The following is a 12349-nucleotide window of genomic DNA, read 5'->3' as shown; positions in this document are numbered from 1 at the left end:
AGCCCCCATCTTCTATTCATTCCCATTGGAAACAATGGAGGATGGGGGCACCCCCTTGGGGAGTCCATAACTTTGGACCCCCTGAACCAAACCCCATCAAACCTGGGTAGTATCATCAGGAGAGTCCCCCAAACAAGCCCTGAAAGTTTGGTGCTGCTAGCCTAACCAATGCACCCCCTGCAGGCCAAAAACAAAAAAAACTAAAATGTTTTAAAAACCCACAAACAGGGGAGGGGGGGCGGAGCTTCGGACATGAATGTGGGGGTTTGAACCCGAGAAACCTCCCCTTACATACGTCCTTGTGCACAATTCTAACAATGTGTGGCTGACCAGTGAACACCATGGCAGAGTGTGGAGACATGAACCTGGATCGTCCATATTTTAGTTTGAAACTCTGACCACTACACTGGTTTCATGTGATGACTGATGTTGAACAATAGCAAGCAGTTGGGCTTATGTGTCATGCAAGTCAGGCAGCAGCAATTAGCCCAATGGCTGCTGCAATGCCTGGCTGCAACAAGTCCTTCTTCAAAAGCCAAAACAGCTGTGAAAGTACCCTGGCCCATTCCTCTGCTTTCTACTGACAGAAACCAAGGTTTGAAAACTGGCAGTACTGTTGTGGTTGCCTAGCAATGGCCATTTGTTTTTTAAAGCTAGTTCTTTTTGGGGGGAGGGGGTTAAGCACCAAATGTCTTTGTTCATATTTCAGATTTTTCTGCAACTTGAGTTTTTGTCATATTTGTGGGATGATCTGTCTTCTCTATTCATGTCCCCAGTCTCCAGATTTAAGCATCTACAGATGAGGCCATGTTGAGAACTAGATATAGTTATATATGAGCCCACTGAATGAGACTGTCTGAGGCTTAGGGGTTCAGCATCATCAATTTGCAGATGACATGCAGTTCTATATTTCATTACCCAAGTATTAATTTGCTTGATTCTGAGCAGTTGCTCATGGTCAGATGACTATGACCCTAAAGTTGAATCCAGACAAAGACAATGCTGTCTGGGAAAGCTGATGTTTTAGACTCTGGATCCACGCGTCCTGAATGGAGTACTTGTGCAGAGCAGGTTAAGAGCTTGAAAGTAGTCATGGACGCAGCCTTGCTGTCTGAAAAGCATGTTCAGGCCTATTATTTACTATTTTATGTTATGTAAGAAATCCTGTTATCACTGTAGATCATGAGCCCAATATAGTATGTATTTCACCAATGGCAGCGCATCAGCATACTGAAGCTTTTCTCTATCTTCATCTCATTCTGTAGGCAAGATAAGAAGCATTCTGGATCATGCCCAGTGAGTACACAGAAACTGTGTACTCACACATTCACCACAAAACTAAAGAGTCTTTTCAAGACCCATCCATATGGTATTGGAGCTATTCATCAGAAAGAAAAATTGAGTACCATCCCACAAGCATAGCTGCTGCTGCCTATTTCTTTCCAGAAGGGTACTAATGGCAATTTGGATGCTTGATTTTCTTCAGTCTATGAGGCTTAATGTGATTTGTCTGGTCCTTCCCTCTTCTCCCACTTATTATTTTCCGTCTTATGACTCCTCAGTTCTTTTAAATCTAAGGTGCAGTTTGTTTCCTGGGCTCCTTCAATACCAACAAACTAGGATGTCACCAAAATCACTCTGGATCGTTTAAAATTCCTGCTTGGTAACGAAGACATTTCTCACCAAGCCATTAATCTTAGCTGAAGAACTGTTGAGTACAAAACTTTTTTTAAAAAATGAACAAAAATACTTTAAAAAATTGTACAGAGTTCTTCTGTTCAATCACTTCTCTCAATGTCCAGACTGTTACTGGAAAAAATATAAATCAGTCAAAGGAAAATATCCAAAAGATGCACTAATAACATCAACCTTCCTAATACAATCAGTGATATCTTCCTTTCATAATTACCTCACTTTACTAATCCATACCAATCTAGCCTAACCCTTCCTATGATGTTCTTTTCCAAAACCCTGTCCTTTATAACTGTTCTATTTCTATCCTCTGCAGTGTATCCACTCTGAGTCATATTCTCTCATCAAATAATAACACTTCATTCTTGGCTCTCAAAGAATGCTGCATTAAGAAAGAAGGTGTGGCTTTTCAGAGCAGAATCTCACAACTTAGTTAAAAAAAAACCCTTGACTTTTCTATAACACGAATTCAGAGACCAAGTAAGCAGATTTTTCCCATAATCTATTTGAAACTATCTGTCTACTAAACATTTGTATAAAGTAATGAATAACCTAAAGAAATAGTTTTGACATGATGGCTTCTTTTACTTGGCTTTTCATAGTACTGAATATCATGACAAATTACAGCAATTAAATTATTCATAAAACTGCCCTTTTTGAGATTTTAGTTCACTACTTTTACAGTAAGGGTAAGAATAAATTTTTAAAAGATTCCTGAGTAGCTCCAAGAAAATCATGACAAACTATATTTCCTGTTTTTATGACCATTTTAAGACTGAAATAAAAGGCAGTGAAGAATTTCCCATTAGTAAGTAATGTCGTCATGATCAGGGATGTTTCTGAAACAGCATCTATACCTCCTTCCGAAAGCAACATTGTAGCACTATTGTCACAGAACTGCAGACTGTGATACTTCACAGGTGTGTGCAAAAGAATTTTGTACTGTATGTTGCATTTACACTCTGTGAATACTCAAGGGTTAAGTACAAATTGTCTGACAACTATTCTGATTAAAAGAAAAAGCCACCCCCACCCACCCATTCTTTATTCTTTCTGGTTGCCAAGCTTAGGAAAGAGGCTATAAAACCAGAAGTAGGAAAATGAATGCAACTTGAGAAGACAAAGGAGAGACAGAACTCTAGCCTTGTCTCCCAGGCAACTGAAGTCTTCTTTTTTTTTCCTGTGGAATATTTTGACAAAAGAGGTTATGGGAAGAAGAAGCTCTCCCTTTAAGAAAAGGCCAAGACATCCTTAGAGAACCATTCAGAAGGATCCATTTCTTGAGTAAACTGGGGAGAATAAGCCACTCAAGACAGACATTAGAGAGCAGGAACATGGTATGAAGAGAGATGACCATCTGGATGGAGAAGAAGGTAACTGAGATTATCAGAGTCTGAAGAATTGAGAAAAACAGTATGTTTGGAAAAAAGAGGACATGGATCTACATCTGTCACATTTCCTCCTTTGCCCAGATGTTTTCATGTTTTGATGTTCAACTGCATGTGTTTATTTCATGGGCAGCTACTGTATACTACATCCTTTAAGATAAAAATTTCCCCCTGAAATTGGAATCAATTGGTCACTATGCCCATGAACAAGCCTTATGCTGTAGCTCACACTTTCTCAAGTATGAAAGAGGAGTACCTGTCTGGCTGAGAATGCCTTCACACTGGTTGAATAAACAAGGGAATTCTATGATTTTCTTATAGTCTGAGTGTAGGCTGTCAGACTGTTGCTGTTCTCTTAAAGGACAGCTGGTGGTATCAGAAAGTAAATGGATGGGAGTGGAATGAATGGAAGGAAAAACTGGGAGAAGTCATTAACACCTTAGGGTCTAGGACCTTGAGACATGGACCAACTGAATAAATCCTTTATTCTCCATGGTAAAAAAATAGTCTTGTGAGTTCTTTTACTACTGTGGGCGAAGGCAAGCCCTAGTCAGCATATACTTTCCCCTTTGTGGCCACCTTTGCCTTTCCAGAGCAGTGGTCCACTGGAAATTTTTCTATTACATTAAATTGCTAACTTGCACCTGAATAACAGGATATAAACCCCTTAAATACCACGAAGAAATATTCAATAGATTACTTTCAAAAGGTATGTTTGGATTACACTGTTCTGGTCTTAGCTCTAGTCTACACATACTAAGATGAGGAGCTCCTGGCTTCTTCTCCACCCCCCAACAGATGACGCCAGATATGGTGGCCAAGCTGAAGGACTCTGCCGCCAGCAGTTCAAATGGTAAACAGCACTGTCTGCACATGGGCAGACAACACTGTTTTTTAAACCAAGATAATTTAAACCCCCTCAATATTTTTTTCCAGTTTTCAGGTTTTTCTGCAGACCTAGGGGGTCCCCCAAGTGTTCAGAAACATCTGTATGAGATCAGTCTGCCCCCATCTGTGAATTTAAGTATCCTCAGGCAGGGGGCAGGCTTGGGAATTAGATATATAGATTCTTGATTTCGTTTCTGAGGACAAACTTTTAATGATATACAAACAACAAAAAGTGTGCAGTTACCAATTACATATGCTAAATACAGATTATAAGTAACCAATGCATTGGATTCCTAGGCATATTGCTGAAATGGGCCTATAATAGCCTATGTAGCGGTCATTTGCACATCTTTTGTTAGGGAAGATAATATTGTATATGTAGAAAAGTTTGGACAATGCTCACTCTAAAAGCACTGACCAAAGCTTAATATACCAACCTAAACATCAACCAAGAATAACATCATTAGTGATTAAATATGGTCTAATGCACATAACAGTTAGCTGAAAAGACAAAGTTGATCCTTGCCTGCTGATTGGATGAAGTCAGCTTAGTTGTCAGTTCTTCCCTCAGGTTTTCCAACTGCTGTCGAAGCTGATTCTTTTCATCTTCTAAATGTAGCTTCTCTTTTTCGAAATGCTGCTCCAGCTCCTAAAGAAAATGAAATATAGAATAGAACATATCACGCTGATTCTAATATTTCTATTAAAAATAGAAGTTTAAAAGCCAGAGTGGTTTAGTTGTTATGATGCTGGACTTGAGCTGGGAAGACCTGCATTTAGATTCCCCTCAACGCAACATCTATATATATAAAAAGCTAACCATCCGTTTGTTGGTGACTCCCTAACGCCGAAATGGCTGGACGGATCACCCCCAAATTTTCACATGACATCCCTCCCTGTTGCAGGCAGGTAATTAGACCTTCAAATCGCCAAAAGTCCATACCTGAGCAAGGTAAAATGTCTTTTTCCTGGCGCACCAGGCCATGAAGCTGCCTCTGTTTAACTGTCACCCTTAGAATGTTCATGCAGCCTGTCTGTCTGTGGCCTGAGGGCTTGGTATGCCCTTAGAATGTTCGTGCAGATGGGCAGAGATGAGCAGTGAAAACAGTAAATAAGTAATACTGTTAGGTAATACGAGTGGAAGTGAAACACACACACACTTTGCCGTGTGAGATGTCAGGTGGGGTGTCCCCCCCACACACACATGCAGGTAACTTTCACTCTCTGTGCCTCACCCACTACTACCACACAACACACATTCTCTCATCCGCATCCAGCTCCTCCTCACACACCTCACTCTGCCCTCCCTCACATCCAACTACCACTTACCCACTTCCTCACCCATATTCGCCACAGCTCTCTTTTACTAAAAACAAGCTGGACTTTGCCTTTTTCTTCTAAGAAAATCCACGGGGTGGGGGCGAACCAACACTACTGCCTCTGCTTCTTTTGCATGTGGCCCTTTAAAAACCCAGGGAGCTGGCCTCAATCTGAGCGCCTCACCACCCTGCCTCTGCTGCCTGACTGGGATAGCCTGCTTGCCCCAGTTCTGCCTTACCCAAGCCAGGACTGTGCATGTTAACCAGCCTCATGGACAGCGGGATTCGCACTCTGGACAGTTCCGTTGTAGAATGGAAAGGGTTACCTTATACTAAAAACCAAGACAGCACCATATAATAATGTGAATTGAAAAGGGAAAGAGGGATTCCATTTGACCACCCCAAAAGAAGAAGAAGAAGAGGAGGAGGAGGAGGAGGAGTTTGGATTTATATCCCCCCTTTCTTTCCTGTAGGAGACTCAAAGGGGCTCACAACCTCCTTGCCCTTCACCCCTCTCAACAAACACCCTGTGAGGTGGGTGGGGCTGAGGGAGCTCCGAAAATCTGTGACTATCCCAAGGTCACACAGCTGGTGTGTGTGGGAGTGCACAGGCTAATCTGAATTCCCCCGATAAGCCTCCACAACTCAAGCTGCAGAGCTGGAAATCAAACCCAGTTCCTCCAGATCAGAGTGCACCTGCTCTTAGCCACTATGCCACTGCTGCTCCCAAAAGGCTATGCTGGGGATCATTGGACCTGCATGGACATCTGTGTGGATTGCAGACTGTGATGAGAAGGACAATTGCCACAGCAACGCATGACCGGTCCCTGCTAGTATGCTTATAAGAGACTGCACAACTCAACTGAGTGCAGGGCTTTACTGGTACTGGTACAATTTTAGCAAAAATAATGTTGATGTGTGGTCTGCAGGCCCTGACTGTTGTACTTGTGTGTGTTACTTATTCTTAAAATAAATGAAAAGGCTTCTTGTCAGATAATGCTAATGCTATAAATGTCAACTTCTCTCCCCATATCTAATACCTGAGCACAATATCACAAATGACAGAATACTAGCAAATTTTATGAATTTATTTTCTTTGCTGTTGCTGCAGTTAAAGACTTAAAAATAAGTTCAACAAATAAAATAGTAAAATTTTATTAAACACCCTGGGGAAATAGAATAGGAGGGAGTATTGGTAAGGAAAGAAGCCGTTTTATATACAGGTATGAAGATATCCTTGATGTTAAAACTCTGATGATGTTTTGCAATTTGACATGATTTCAGTTTGTCACAGAGTTTTTAATACTTTGAAATGAGGTAGACTTTCTAGAACTAGGGATAGGAATTCTCCCACACACAGTGGAAAAATCTCCTACTGACTTAAGAATGGTCCTTCTCTGACACAAACTCTCATTTAGTCAGTTTCTTGAGTTCTACCCATTCTGTCCAGAATATGAACTAGCTCAGTTATCAAAACCTAGGTTTGGAATTATTCTCCCCATAGAAGATAATTCCTCTCTATGGCTACAGGATGGTCGTTTTCCCCACAATACTCTTTCCCTCCAACATCACAGGTCTATATAGCTATTTACATACATCATACATGTCTGATCATTGTGGATCTCAGAGTTCAACTCATTATATTCTTGTCAGGAGCTCTGACTGCCTTCCAAACTCCACCTCAGCCTGTCTCTTATACACTCAGGCTTTGTGAGGGATTAGCACTTTACAATTAGGCTTTTCTGCCTCTGCATACTGCTTAAATCCAACACACCTTACTACCCAGGTCCAACCTTGCTTTGTTTCTGAGATCGGGCTAGCTAACCAGAGGACAGCAGCCAGAGGGAGTCAGTCCTTGATATAAGAAGAGATGTGGGAGAAACAGGCCCACATAGTATTGTGCTGTGCTCTCACCCCACCCCTTTAAAGGAACAGACCTCCATCAAGCGGAACAGAGACAGGAGCATAAAAACCACCCCACATGCAATCACTGAATATATGTCCACTCCTCACCATATGCTACCCCAGGCATATGGTGGTGATGAGTACCCATGAGTACCCAGTGAACTGCAGTGGGGGAACCTCCCAGCAAGATGGGCATAATGATGAGGTCAGCCCCAGGGCAACCTTTGGGCACACCAGCCTCTACTGTCAATGCAGAGGGAGGAGGGGGCTGCCACCAACATGCCCACATAGTTTCTCCAGTCTCCTGATGGTCCTGCTCCCTTATTCACATGTGGCAAATAGAGCCAGCACATTTTATTTTGTGGCACCTCACTTTTGGAACACTCTCATTTTTGGTCCCTACATCACATTCTTTTAGGTGTCAGGCTAAAATGTATCTTTTTACACAGACTTTAAATGAGGGATTTTATATGGTCAGCATTTTAACGGGTTGCTTCTGTTTTATGGATAGTTCTCAAGCTGTTTTCTACCAATGGCTTATATTTTAATGGCTTGAGTTTTAACAGTGTGGTTTTAAGCTACCTCAAGCAAGACTTTGAAGAGGCAGCATAGAAATATTCTAAATGAATAATAAGCATATGCTGTGATGGACAGCAGACTGTCCTGCCCCTGAATGGAAAATCAGCCACAGATGAGCCAATAAGAGTGCTGCTACAGCAGCTAATCACCTTCAAGAAGGGGGATGAGATGTTGGAGAGAACACAGGAGAAGAGAGAGTTGAGTTTTGCCTCAGGCAGAAAAAGTGACAGCTCAGGGCTGGCTCAGAAAAAGAGACAGAGTGAAGAGTAGCTTTGCCTGGTAGTGCGGCAGAACGGTTTAGCTCTGTCTCTGGGAGAGAGGAGAGTGCTTGATTGTTAGCTCTGCCTGTGGTGATGGGCAGGCCTTGTACAATTTAATCTGACTTTGGGAAAAGGGCAGGCTGATATGGCGGAACCCTGTGTTTGGGAGAGGATCCAACCTAGTGGCTAATCAGTAAAACTCTGTTTGTGCCTGAAAGCATTATAGAAAAGCCTAGCTACTCTCTGAAGTCATAAGCAGTTTAAATTTTTGTGCCTCAGTCAGATTTCTACTTTGTCCACCTGGATACCTGCGCTGGTAGTTTATTCCTTTAAAACCAACCTGAAAATAAATGCAACTTCTTAGTTGTTTATCTATTAATCTAGCCTCAGCAATCTCAATAAATCTCCATCTGCACCACAAAACCTACCTCACATCAGCAAACTGAAAGCCTATACATTCACTACCTGTAGAACGCTTGGAAACAGAGAGGAAAGTTTATAGTTCAAAAGGAACCTAGTTTGCAATAGTCTTAGGAGACTGTGAGTCCTTGAAATAGGGGGAAAAGACTTGTTATGCATATACAACTACAGGGTCATGTACTGGATGGACAAATTCACTTGTAAGAAGTTTAAGTATAACTCTTCTTTGAGAATGTAGTTCCAGATGCCCGAGAGGCTTACAGATGCTAAAGGCTACTTCCATGTACACCAGTTTGCCTAGTATTGTGAACACAATAATTTTAAACATTTAAATTGATTTGGTACTTTTCTCTCTCTCTCTCTCTCTCTCTCTCTCTCTCTCTCTCTCTCTCTCTGTTTCTCTCAAGTGTGGCCCCCCCAACTGTGGATATCTAAATCCGTGGATCGGGGCTACAGAGACACTAAATATTTTTTCCTGCAAACACACACACAAACAGAGATACAGAGGGGGGTTTAAATTCTCCCCAAAATAAAATAGCATCTGAGCACAACAATTGGGGTGGAAGATGAATGGAGTTGCTCTGAGTCTGGTCATGGCTCCCAGATTTTGCTGTCACTGTGGCCAGACCTGGAGCTGTACTGGGCTTGGAAATGGGGGCTGGGGCGGGGAGGAGATGGGCTTCCTGCCTGCAAGTCTCGTGGGCTTCCAACATGTAAAATAAATGGGTGAACCCACAATCTTATGTGCTAGTCTTCCAACTTCTCCTGGGAAAAATGTAAAACTTGAAAGTAGGATGTCCCAGACAGTATTCTGAAAAGATGAGAAAGAAAATTCCTTCTATCTGTTCATCACCAACAGAACAAGATCTGAGGGAAGAATATTGAAACAGAGAAGTATATTAACACAGAGAGTCTCTCGTTTGAAATAATTTGAGTAGGTAAAGATTCTGTCAATCCTATAAGTGAAAAAGTTTGGAACAATTACAGTGTGTTAAAATTTACTCAACATATCTTTACAAGGCAAACTATATGCCTCACGTTATGGATCACTTACCATTTGCAGTTTCTTTTTTTCCTTGTTAGAATTGCTGTGTGCTGCCTCAAGAGCATTATGATGTTTCCATGCCAACTCCTCCAAGGTCTTGGAATGAGCCTCATTTAGCTGTGCAGCTTCTCCTTCTAGTCTGGCTTGCAGTTTTATCAGCTCTTTCTCATAATAGTCTCTTTGTGTTTCCCTTGCTTCATTCACTTTCTGTTAATACAAAGTAACAGAAGTATTTCAAAATGAAGCACATTTCCAAAACTCAAATGTATTTGAACTCATCTGTTATTTGAGTAATTATTATAGTCTCATTCACACATTATGAAGTCCACATTTTCTTTATGTGGACTTTAACAGTCACACTCTGGGGATTCTGCTGGGAACTGATTTCTCAAGCAGGGCCAGATTTAGATCAGGGCTGCAACAAACAAGGAGAAAGGGCTTTAGGTTTCTCCTCCAAACGGTTCTCCTGACAGGAAGCAGTTGTGGAAGCTGCTATGTTTCTCCCGGAGAAACTTACATGTACAGATGGCTACACAAAAGTTTCTTCAATGGGATAAATAGCAGGCTCATCAGGTCTATCAAAAGGAAGAGGGAAAGAAGGCTTCTCTTTATGATCCCAAACCAAACTGGGTTTGTATGTGCCTGAAAATTGGGCTTGCATGTATCTGCCGGCACAAAATTCTAGCAGTTTACCCAACCAAAGTCCTTATGAAGATCACTTGTTCATCACATGGACATTGCACTTATTCTTGACCTATAATGCCTGCCCACAACTTTCCTGCTTTCCCTTATGCCTGGAACTCCTCCCCTGAACATGTAGGTGGTGTCTTCCTTTTTCTTCCTTGGTTCCTTTCTCAAACTCACTTAACCTTTAACCTGTATGCCTCAGCGTTATCTTGGCAGGACCTTTAACTGCCTCTACTAACATTAATGCTTTTCTTCTCCTTATTTCTGCTTCATAGTTCCTTGCTTCACTTACTTCTCTTTCTCACTGTCAAAAATGGCAAGCTCCTTGGAGAAAGTACCCTTTAAATTCTGAAACTGAGTAAATAGACTAATGCCACTGAAATACCAAGAATATTTTGCAGACAGAGCTAGTTCATAGAAAGGAATTTTGTTGCCCTTCACCAGCAACCCCAGACCATGCCAGCGGAGAGTCAGGGACTGCTCAGAAACAAGGTTAGTGGTGATCAGAAGGGTAGATTCCACACAGGATAATAATAATGAGTTGTATCCATTATTTTTTAATCTGGGTCCATTTTTTCCTTTGCATGGGAGCCCATTTTATGTGAAGGAATTGAGTTGAGTTTGGGGGACATAATCCATTTTCTTTTTGCCCCTTTATAAGAAACTGCTATTTTAAAAATACTTTTTACAATGCATACATAGATATGCAGGTGCAAATACCCCATTTTTCCTGCATTCTGATTGGCTGCTCCATCACCACAGCCCCCCTTCCGCCTGTTTCTGCCCTCTGCTAAGGAAATGCCTTCTATTGGTGGAGAATCTACAGCAACCCCAAGAGCCAAAGCAGAACCTCCCCCTCCCATTTCTCCAGCATGAAAAAAGAAGTTTAGGGCATTTAAACCACATCACATGTAAACATGAAGCATGCAACCCCTCCCCCCTTAACACTGTGATATACAAAATAATAAAATTTGTTCTAAAAAGGAGCGAAGCAATATGTTCCATTCACATTCAAAGGTGTGTGTGACGGATTAGGCTCTTATGGGGTTAATGTGCAAAGGTGAAGTTAGCGAGAGCAAAACACCACATTAACAGCCAGAGCCAACCTGATTGGCAGGGTTGTAATGCTTTAGCTGGTAGCCACAGATAGGGTGCGCTGTCGGCTATAAAAGCAGGAAGAAACCTCTCAGTGTTACTTGGTGGGAATTAAGTCTGAGTGGAGAGACATGCAGATTCAGGAATCAGACCCAGATCATGTCAGCTCACAGTTCCTTCAGTCTGGAGATTGTGTCTAGTGGCAGTGAGAGGAAGGCTAGGTGGCCAGATTCCTCTAATCTCAGACTTCAGAGAGGAACAGTGTTTCTTATAGGCTAGATAGCCTGGATCTCTGGAATAGGGAAACTTCACATGGGGGCCCTCCTAAAGTCAGTGACCATTCCCTTTTGGTGATAAAGGACGGGTGAACTAGGAGTGTGCTTGACTACAGGTGGAAAGTTTTCCCCCAAGAGGCACCCATGGGCGAATAAGTGTATTCTGAAAACTGTGCTGTATCATCTAAAGAAGCATCTACCTGTGAAACCTAAAATGCTTTTGAAACCTCTCTGTTCCACCTGAGAAGCTAAACCAGTCTGTAAATAACATTTTGTTTTGTTTTAAACTTTAACAAGTGCTGGTGTGTGACTGATTCACAGAAAGGGGTAGTGCCTGTACGATTGAAAATCCATTTCCCATAAACAGAGTTTCCCTCCGTTTTTCCTGAAGGCTCTGTTTTCTCCTCAGAGTGAGAAGGGGTATTGGTGCCATGTGGATCTCTGAAGTTATGTATTTTGAGCACCACACATTTTTTAAAAAAGAAAATGGTTATTGGTCACACAACGGTTTCTGATCAAATATGGATGAAATGCTCACAATTTCTGCCATGGGGAGAAAGCATGCTTGGGGGATGCTTGGGTGGGCTGTGAGTCATACTGGCTGGCAGCTTAAATGAAATGGAAATGAAATAAGGCAAGAAATGGGTGATGGGAAAAATAAAGTGTTTGGTGCCCATGCTGTTCACTTGGGAGCAGATTCAATTTGGGTTCAGGTAAAAGTTTAGCCATTTTTAAAAAACCTGGATTGAGGGAAATATAATGGGTCAATTGCACTTTGGGGGAGGGACGTGTGCAA

General features: G+C 41.8%; 1 protein-coding gene across 4 annotated transcripts in view; it reads right to left on the bottom strand.

Annotated features, from left to right (window-relative positions):
- Positions 1-12349, bottom strand: part of FAM184A (family with sequence similarity 184 member A) — a 98352-nt gene that overhangs the window by 47088 nt on the left and 38915 nt on the right. For all 4 annotated transcript variants that reach the window (XM_048492144.1, XM_048492119.1, XM_048492135.1 and 1 more), the window contains exons 5-6: positions 9506-9703; positions 4495-4617 (exon numbers count right to left, since the gene is read on the bottom strand). In XM_048492144.1, coding sequence (XP_048348101.1) covers positions 4495-4617; positions 9506-9703 — 321 coding nt within the window. The remainder of the gene's footprint in view (positions 1-4494; positions 4618-9505; positions 9704-12349) is intronic.

The sequence above is a fragment of the Sphaerodactylus townsendi genome, linkage group LG01 (assembly GCF_021028975.2).
Source record: "Sphaerodactylus townsendi isolate TG3544 linkage group LG01, MPM_Stown_v2.3, whole genome shotgun sequence".
Classification (NCBI taxonomy): domain Eukaryota; kingdom Metazoa; phylum Chordata; class Lepidosauria; order Squamata; family Sphaerodactylidae; genus Sphaerodactylus; species Sphaerodactylus townsendi.
Note: the sequence above shows the minus strand (reverse complement) of the source record. Positions and strands in the feature narration are given on the sequence as shown.